General features: G+C 33.2%; 1 protein-coding gene across 2 annotated transcripts; it reads left to right on the top strand.

Annotated features, from left to right (window-relative positions):
• Nucleotides 1-2,876: 2,876 nt before the first annotated feature.
• LOC125840697 (protein NRT1/ PTR FAMILY 4.4-like) lies at nt 2,877-6,842 on the top strand. Of its 2 annotated transcripts, none has more exons than XM_049519660.1 (5): nt 2,877-3,027; nt 3,197-3,414; nt 3,485-3,916; nt 4,728-4,846; nt 5,940-6,842. In XM_049519660.1, the coding sequence occupies exons 1-5, from the start codon at nt 2,877-2,879 to the stop codon at nt 6,805-6,807; spliced, it is 1,788 nt and encodes a 595-aa protein (XP_049375617.1). In that variant the 3' UTR covers nt 6,808-6,842. The 2 variants fall into 2 exon arrangements, with proteins under 2 accessions (XP_049375617.1, XP_049375618.1); XM_049519661.1 differs by having other exon boundaries at nt 2,946-3,027; nt 3,205-3,414.
• The last annotated feature ends 3,223 nt before the right edge of the window (nt 6,843-10,065 follow it).

Raw genomic sequence — 10,065 nt, 5'->3', positions numbered from 1 at the left:
CAAAGAATTCAAAAATGGAGAATTAAGAGAGAAACTTTTGAAATCATACAACTTTAGCGGAAGATTTATCGACCCCGAGGTGTGCCAGGCAATTCCCTGACACAACCCAACAAATACTACTGAAAATCTCCAAGAATTGCTCTCAAAATTGCCCCAAGACTTAAGTCTTTTAAGAATATGCATGCTGAAAAATGGACTGATATTAACTTATAATTGCAAGCAATTTTACTCTCCGAGAACGTAGAGCCCTGTTTGTGAATGCGGAGACCTAGGTTGTACACTCCGCGAATGCAGAGGCTAAAGGCAGTACACTTCACGAATGCGGAGCTCCTATAGTGAACACAAAGCTCCTCCCATGAATACAGAGGCCAAATAAACCAACAATCCATGAAGGCGGAGAACAATTAGTGCTGCAACATCTCAATATCAAGTAGAGAAAATTCCCCTCGGGGGCTCAAGATTTATTCAGAGTTCCATGAATGCAAACAAACTATGCTACCTAGCCAAAATTGACATTCTGAACTCAACGGAATTAAGGAAATCACAAACAGAGGTCGTCTCATCAGGATGTTGATCCAAGTCAACACTTACAAGACAAGCACACAACAAAATGAATAATGCCACAAAATCATCTTGATAACCTTGGGATCCAAACCAAAGGTCGTTCTAGACCACACTTTGTATTCCGAAGCTAATTGCATTGATAAAATTCTCATTCGAGCCTTTTTACCAAGAATGTTGACTAAAGTTAAACTTTCAAAGCTATCTCACCTACTGACTTAATTTCACGCTGAGGCCTTGGGATCCGAACTAACCATCCTACTATATCAACATGGACTCTCTAGACCCGATTGATGTGAGGCAAAAAATATATATTTTAATCATTATTTGCCTCACATTTATTATTTATATCTGTTCTTTTTTAGCATAAATTTTATGGATTGTGTTAAATAGTATATTTTATTTGTAGAAGTAAATTGGTGTAAAGTTAAAAAAGTTTGGAGCTAAAATAAATTAACGATGAAAGATTATAGAAGGAAATCAAGCAAACAGCTTAATGAAATAAATTCAATATAATAATGTATAAGGAAAAGTGCAGCATTCAGCGAAATTGAAAGAATCAAGCTGCCACGTGGCAGACTTTGAGTGCATCAGTGCGTCTAGCACCAAACGGACGGAGTTTCACGCGTACAACAATTTCGATCTGTTTGGGTTTTGATTTCCCAATTTATTTTGGACTCAGTTATTTTATTTAGGATTTTCTACATCTATAAATAGTTCATAAAAATAATTATTTGAGAGAAGATCAATTAGGAGGTACTTTGCAAGAAAAAGCTATCAATATTTTTTAGGGTTCTTTCTTTTCTTAGAGACTAGTGGCTAAACGCCCTTGTTCTGGAGCTGTAGCTACGAATCGAATGTTACATATTTAAGGTTTATGAATTAATTCTTGGTTGTCATTATAAGTTGCTTCTATATTCTTGTTTTAGTATTTTATGCTTGCGCACCATAAGATAAATCTATTGTCTAATCTTAAAATCGAGAGAGGAGAGATTAGATAGACTAGAGAATATAGAGAGCTTGATCGACCCATTAAGTTGAGGTGATTTGTGTTCAGGAGTGACGCTCGGACGAACAACTCGCTTGGTTACGAAACATGATGAAATATAAATGCTCGCCAATTAGTCTGTTTATCTCCGCTCAACGATGTAGTTAGACAGCTAATTGGAGTAGGTGACTAGAGGTGTGTAACCCGACTCATACAATTAACCCTGTAAATTAGTAACTTGACAACTAAAATTACTTCTAAGCCGATAATATGCTACATGAGATTCATTACATGCTGCAGCCCTGGATTTTCCAAATCACAGTAAGTAATTTTATTATTTTATTCCTGCATTCTTTTCTTTTGACACTCGTAAATAAATAATTAGACCAGTATAATTTAGTAAAAATAGTTAATTGACAAGTCCTTTGGGTTTGATAATCTGGTTCTTTTAAGAGCCATTATATTACTTGCGCGACCACATACACTTGCGTGTGCAATTGGGAGCAACACCGATGAAAATTGATAGAAATTTCATGCATCATCAAATTCTCTAGATGTTGACTAAAGTCAACTCTTTTACTTTAAGTGCCTTTAAAAGGTAAAAACTCATATGTTTATGAATATGCCTTTTCTGTTGGGATTTTTACTTAGCACCGAGAGGACATTGAGATGGAGGCCTTCCCGTTAATAGAGGCCGGTCTGTAGTATCAATCTCTTTGTCCCTAACTACGTGCCTCCGTAGAATTGTCACAGAAAGACTTAACTAGTGGATCAACCTAAGCTAGAAGCTCATGGTCCTTACCTTGACAAGTAGGACATCTCTTTTTGGTGTGGGAGCAAGACACTGGATTCCATGTTATAGATATAACATTTATTTTAACATCAATTGTTATTTTATAATAATTTTTTTAATCTTATATATAACTTTAGTATTTGATACGATACACACGTGACACAAAATTAGTCTTTTCAAGTTGATGAACGGGTATATCCTTTGACGCTGCTGGTACGTAATTAGTGGAAACAATTTCTTTTGTAGTGTGTGAGACTATGCTCATGTATAGTCCCACCTCAATTCAAGGCGTAGACAAAAAAAAAAACATGTATAATAGCAAAATGTGGCAGTGAGTGCGCTGGAAGCCATAATATATTATGGTATGTGGACCACACCATTAGCACTAGAGGGTCTGGACCATAGTCAACTAATATAATTGACAAAAAGAAAGTTATCAAAGAGATGCAAATATAAATTGGAGATAAAATTCACTTGCAACTTTGTCACCAAATTAAAGAAGCAAAAGAAAGAAGGAAATAGTAGATTGAGTTGATGGATAGGGAGGAGACAAGAAAAAATAAATTGAAAAGGGAATCTGCAGTGTCTATGGGCTCTGCAAAGCAGCAAATCCTCGTTGATTGGAGAGGAAGACCTTGCAAACCCAACAAACATGGTGGCATGACTGCTGCCATCTTTGTATTATGTAAGTCTTACTTTACTTTTTTTAGTTTGTTTACTTTAATATCAGCTTTTCACTTGACATGTTTAAGGGCGATTTCTATCATTTTGCTTCCTATTGATTTGCATTTAATATGTGTTTATCTGAAAGTTAATTATTTAATTTGGAGGATGGATATGCATTATATATGCAGGCCTTCAGGCATTTGAAATGATGGCGATTGCAGCCGTTGGGAATAATCTTATAACGTACGTCTTCAATGAGATGCACTTCCCTCTCTCAGAGTCCGCAAACATAGTAACAAATTTCATTGGAACTGTTTTTCTCCTCTCCCTTTTTGGTGGCTTTCTCTCTGATTCTTATCTTGGCAGCTTCTCGACTATGTTCATTTTTGGCTTCGTCGAGCTCTCTGTAAGTACATATATGTCTTGTGGTATCCTTGTGATCTTTTTTCCTTGTCTTATAATGTGCATATTGGCAGGGGTTTATTTTATTGGCAGTGCAAGCACATGTTCCACAACTAAGACCACCAAAGTGTGACATGATGTTGAACAAAGGAAAGTGTTTGAAAGTAAAGGGATACAAAGCTATGATATTCTTTGTGGCACTATACTTGGTTGCTTTAGGTAGTGGGTGTTTAAAACCAAATATAATTTCTCACGGCGCTGACCAATTTAAGAAAAATGATTCCAAGAAACTTTCTACTTACTTCAACTTTGCCTATTTTGCCTTCTGTGCTGGGGAGCTTCTTGCTCTAACACTTGTTGTTTGGATCCAAACTCATTACGGAATGGACGTTGGATTTGGTGTTTCTGCGGCTGCCATGGTCGTTGGATTGATCATTTTCCTTTCTGGGACACTTGTTTATATGAACACACCACCTGGAGGAAGTATATTCACACCAATTGCCCAAGTACTTTTTCTTTCTCCTTTTCCACATCTACTAATCGAATCATTCAGTCTCTTAATATCTCAAAAAATACTATATCCCATGTCCCAATCTATGTGACTTACTTTTCTTTTTAGTTCGTCCAAAAAAGAATGACACATTTCTATATTAAATAATAATTTAATTATAAAATGTCTATTTTCTCCTTAATGAAATGATTTACAGTCACACAAATTTCTATCATTTATTTTGAATTACAAGTTTTAAAAATCTTTCTTTTTTTCTTAAACTCCGTGTTGAGTCAAACTACCTCACATAAAATGGAACGTAGGGAGTAATTAGTATGAACTTTACGTTAAAAGGCAGGTCTTTCCTTTACATCATGGAATAAAATATGAATAAGAAAAAATTAAATGGCTTACAAAATATTCATTTGTCATCAATCCTGATTCTAAGGTTTAGTTATCCATAATTTCCGTTTTTATTAAGTGCGTAGGAACAATTATTGCTCGTGTTTCATTTTTTTCTATGAAATCATTTGTCCATTTCTTAAAGGGTTTTGTATCACTTCGCTTTTTTTTTTCTTTTCTGGTATGTGTGTTCATTTAGCTTTACAAGGAAGTTAGGAAATGGAACGTCTTTCTTCTTTTTCTTTTCTACTTTACAAGTCATACAACAATAGCTACATTTTCGTTGATATATATACTTATTGTGGTCCCTTTTACACTATTTTATATCCTCGAAAGGCGATGAATTTTATTCCAAGCTTCTATAACATACATATATACTCCTCTGTCTCAATTTATGTGACACGTTTGCTAATATGTTATCGAAGGTTTTTGTGGCTGCAATCACTAAAAGAAAGCAGATCTGCCCTTCAAATCTGAAGATGCTTCATGGAAGCCGATGCATTGTGCCACAGGATGGCACTCTCATCCATACGGATAAATTCAGGTGGTATACCATCATTTATTAGTCAACCGGATACATCATTTAAATTCTCTGTGTTCAAATTTTTATATTATGGCTCAGCTATTATATTAATGGGTACTTTTGAAATTATGAATTATTCTATAATTTAATTATTTTATCGAAATGTTAATGGGTTTTCCACGTATTTTTATACTCGCTCCATCCCTTTTTTATATGTCATATTTTTAGAATGTACTTGCATTAAGAAATTAAGTAACTTTACCCTTTTACCCTTATTTAATGTTTTCTTAAGTCAACTTTTCAATAAATGATGAATATGCTATTTTTCAAAAATTAAAATGCATTTGGAGATTATTTAAATTTTTGAGCTTATTTTTGGAGCCATATTTATTCACCAATTGATCTAAATTTTTTGTTAAAGCTTCAACTTTAATTTCAAGATTATTTTTTATTTTTGCTCCATCTTTTATTTTTTATTTGTTTGTTGAGATTTCTTTTTCAAAATAAGATTTTATAGAATAGTAATGGAGAGAGTAATTAATCAATGCATGAAGTATTCCAATGAATATTAATTACTTACTCCCTCTGTTTCAAAAAAAAGAGATCGAATTTCCTTTTTAGTCTATTTAAAAAAGAATGACCCCTTTCCTTTTTTGGTAATACTTTAACTTCAACTTTTCACGTGACATGTTTAAGGCCACAAGATTAAAGGACATTTTGGTACATTTGACATAACTTTAATTTAGAACCACAAGATTAAAAAATCTTATTTCTTTGCTTAAACTCCATTCCAAGTCAAACTAGGTTATTCTTTTTTAAACAGAGGGAGTATTAGTTTTCATAGGTTGGTCAAAGTATTATATTTTCTAGATTAATTAACTACTCTGTCAAGAGTATAATAGGAAGAATATGGTAATTTATGCATTGATTTTATAAAATGACAATTATTATGAATCAACTATTTATAGAAATGGATAACATATAAAAAGAAACGGAGAGAGTATGTTTTTTTTTATATAGTAATAAGCTAACTAGGTACATAACACACACTTCCTTTCTTCTAAACTTGAGTTTCTCTAAATTTCTACATTTTCTATGTGAAAATGCAATGTAGGTTCTTAGACAAGGCATGCATCAAAATAGAAAACGGAAGAAGTACAAGTGAAAGCCCCTGGAGATTATGCACAGTGTCCCAAGTGGAGCAAGTAAAAATATTAATCTCAGTTGTTCCCATCTTTGCTTGCACCATAATCTTCAACACAATCTTAGCTCAACTCCAAACCTTCTCAGTACAACAGGGAACTGTGATGAACACACGCCTAACCGACAACTTTACCATCCCTCCAGCTTCCCTTCAGTCCATACCTTACTTCATGCTAATATTTTTGGTCCCTCTCTATGAAATAGCATTAGTCCCCATGATCCGAAAGTTCACGGGGAATGATTCAGGGATCACACCTTTACAAAGAGTTGGCATTGGCCTTTTTATTGCAACATTCTCCATGGTTTGTGCTGCTCTAGTCGAAAACAAGAGAAGAGACTACGCACTGAACCAGAACAGGATACTGTCCATTTTCTGGATAGTTCCACAATTCATTATTTATGGGCTATCAGAGATGTTCACTGCAGTGGGACTTATAGAGTTCTTCTATAAACAATCACTAGAAGGGATGCAGTCTTTCTTAACCGCCATGACGTATTGTTCCTATTCATTTGGATTTTATTTGAGCTCCATATTAGTTTCATTAGTTAACAGAATAACCTCTACATCTTCTTCAGGTGGAGGTGGATGGTTAAATGATAATGACCTCAACAAGAATAGGCTAGATCTTTTTTATTGGCTACTGGCTGCTCTTAGCCTCGTTAACTTCATTAATTATGTTTTCTGCTCCAAATGGTATTCCTATAATCCATCTCTGTTACCTGTTGTTCCATTACATGAGCCACAAGCACAAGGACATGACTCTGAGAATCCAAATTGAGGTGTATGTAATTGAGAATTAAGCTACTAACTATAGTTATAAATCGAGTGTTTTGAAATTGGCAGGCTATATCAATTTCACGATTTTCTCTCAATTAGTAGGTAACTAGGTAAATTATCCGTACTTGGCACGTGATTGAACTATTTTATTAAGCTTACATATGATCATCCGGTAATATTTGTATTTTCGATACATACACTATATTGTCAAGAATATTTTATCTTAAGGTAACACGTTCCTCCAAAATCTTAAACTGCTATATTTTTTAATTTTCGTTTTTGTTATACAAAAACTATGAGTCATAGAGAGATTTTAAGTATAAGAAAATCTCCACTGAAATAGTTGGTTAGAAGTAACGAAATTTTCTAAATTCCAAAAAGTTATAAAGAACAACATCAGACATTAAAGAAGAGACCAAAAAGCCTTGAACAACAACACTCTCAAGTAAAGTGGAATATTGAAAGACATTCGGCTCCTTTCTTATAAACCTCCATCAATCTCTTTTTTTACTATAGTATGTCGTATTATGTATATATTAAAAGTGACCTTAAAATTGTTAGTATCATAAATGTTTTTCCTCATTGTCTCAGAATAGTCATTACTATTGATTAGGTTTCATATCACCGGCCCTAACTTATTTGAAATTGAACCATAGTTATTGTTATGATTATAGTGTGCAGTTACAAAGAATTCATGCAATAATCAACCAAGCAGTATGTGACATATGAATGGAACTGTTCAGAACTGGATATTCTAGACCAAACTTTTGATACATAACATATTAAAATGTCACACCATAATTTTGTGAGCACTGAAACTCACAAATATCCACAAATAATAATAAAGACGACCTTACTTTCCTAATAATCAAGAAGAAAAAGGCATGTTGCTTAACATATTTCTTCAAAAAGATAGTCTATCGGGTTGTATCGAAGTTTACACTTCACAAATTTAATTAAAAGAAACAAAATAAAGAGTTATTACTACAACAAAAATAATCTTTAACATAAATTAATAGCTTAATTGCCGCTAAATATGTATTTTGAGAGGAAATTAGTACTCTCTATAAATGTCCCTAAAGTCTATAGCAACATTGAATCTAATCATAATTAATTAATGTTGGTAAAGACTCTAACACTCTTCGTTAATGTGCATTTTATTACCAATAAAAATTATTTTTTATAGTGTATTTTGGGTATATGTTAGTTTCAAGAAAACTTGATCTCTTATTATGACCAAAGAGAAAAGAGGAAGAAATATGGCAAATTAGTCAACTTGCGATAAAAGAAGTGCACTAAATGTCTCTATACTTATATTCTAGGAAGAGTGCAATGACATACAAAATGTTTGTACTTGAGATAAAACAATCAAAATAATATACCAATTGTGGCAAGCAAGAGAGCAATATATTTGGTTCTTTTAACAAACTTCACCATTGGTTCTGTATTAGTTATCACATATTTGTTGTTGTGTGCTATCAAATATAGCACAACCTACAAATAATTTTCCCAAAAGTATATGATGGAACTTGTAGAAAGGGACAAAAGAGAAGATCAATTTTCAATCATTTTTATTGGATATTTTAATAGAGTTTAAAAAAGTCACCAAAATAGCAAAAAGAAATTGCAATAGTTACATGAATCACTATGACTCACAGTAAAAGATTAAGCTTCATGAAATATGAGGAAGAAAAATTGGAGGAATGAATACACTTCATAAGAAGCTTAAATAATGTATTTGAATTTGACTCTCCTATAGCGGAAAAAAACCTACAAATAATAGTGACAGAAATAAAAGTTTTGTTTACTAAAGAACCAAATGTAATGAATTCAACCATTCCAACAACGTTATGAGTTGTGGACTGAGAGGTCCAAGAGTAGTAATGTCGCATTGCAATTGAAATCAATTTTCTTTTTTCATTCTTTCTTCTTTTGGTGCCTTGGAATTAAGTGTTTGGTTTTAAAATGTGTGAATGAAAATTGAAGAGTTGTGACTTTTGTGAAAAGTTGTGGCTTTTGTGAAAAATTGTGACTTTTATGAAGAGTTCTGACTTTTCTAAAGAGTTGTGACTTTTCTGTATGGTTGTGACTTTTAAGAAGAGTTAAATAAGAATCATGATATGTGGGTTGGCTGTTGTAAACAATGTTGTAAATAGGCTCAACGTTTATGAAGAGCGGCAAGAGTGGTAAAACAATGAACGGGAGAAACAAATGTTGAAGGTTAAAGCAGCGTTTCTATTGCAGAAGGGAAGGGCAGTTTTGAAAATAAATAAATAAAAGGAGAACCCTTGTTTTTGGTGGCACCATGTCACCGAGTTGAGGGTTCTTTTATATATATATATATATATATATATATATATATATATATATATATGATGTTTTTTTATTGTTGTCAATCGAACGATTTCCCCCCAACAACATACTTCAAACATATCATATTGGCAAAAGTTCTACATATCATGATGTGTCAGGATGCAAGTACGGCTTTGAAAGTGCTAAACAAGAAGGTCAATGACTTGTTTAGGCATGTACACGTCATGGAAGGGTCTATCACTACCTTCCAAGCAGATATGCACAAATTGAAAAAAGAAGTGCCCCGTCATTACAAAGACCCTTTTTCCGTTAAGGAGATTGTTGCCGCCCATAATCCTCTGTATTGATTAATCAGTTACAAAATTGATTGTTATGCATGGATCTACTGTTATCTTGAACACTGATTGCAAACACTGATTGAGCTCTTTAACATCATTTTATCTTGAGAAAAGAACATGGAGTTGGGTAAGACTCCAATGGTGAGGACTTGGTGAAATTAGTAAAAGGATTTGAGCTATAGATAGGACAATCCGATTAATTTTCTATTTAATGAAATGACATAAGGATAGTCTATCTACTCAAGCAATTTTTGGTGTTTTATTGTTAAGAGTCTTGTAGTTCGAGAAAATCAAAGGGATATATGCTTGATAGTTCTAGAGAATTTCGAACTTAGACTAGATCAAAATGTATCAATTGATTTAGTTATGATTAATCTTTACTTATTGAGTCGAAACCCCACCGTGATATTAGTTGACTGATTCAAAAGTTTAATGTTGTTAGTGACAGTACTTTTAGGAGTCTTTTATATTTTTAGTTAACTAGCTCTAGGAGTCCTAATTAGTTGATGTTAGTTAGTTAGCAAGTCATGGGTTAGTGCTAAACTAGTGCCCTATTTTTTCTCTAGGTTTGTTTCTTTCTAAGTTCTATTTATAGACTTGTAGCGTTG

Source organism: Solanum verrucosum, unplaced genomic scaffold (genome assembly GCF_900185275.1).
Source record: "Solanum verrucosum unplaced genomic scaffold, falcon-dt-bn FXZP01000176.1, whole genome shotgun sequence".
Taxonomy (NCBI): domain Eukaryota; kingdom Viridiplantae; phylum Streptophyta; class Magnoliopsida; order Solanales; family Solanaceae; genus Solanum; species Solanum verrucosum.
The sequence above is the reverse complement of the archived record's forward strand: the minus strand, read 5'-3'. Positions and strand labels throughout refer to the sequence as shown.

Coding starts and splice junctions, on each gene's coding strand:
- LOC125840697 (XM_049519660.1), top strand. CDS start 2,877: ATGGATAGGGAGGAGACAAGAAAAAATAAATTGAAAAGGGAATCTGCA. Junction 3,415..3,484: donor TTGGCTTCGTCGAGCTCTCT/GTAAGTACATAT, acceptor GCATATTGGCAG/GGGTTTATTTTATTGGCAGT. Junction 3,917..4,727: donor TATTCACACCAATTGCCCAA/GTACTTTTTCTT, acceptor ATGTTATCGAAG/GTTTTTGTGGCTGCAATCAC.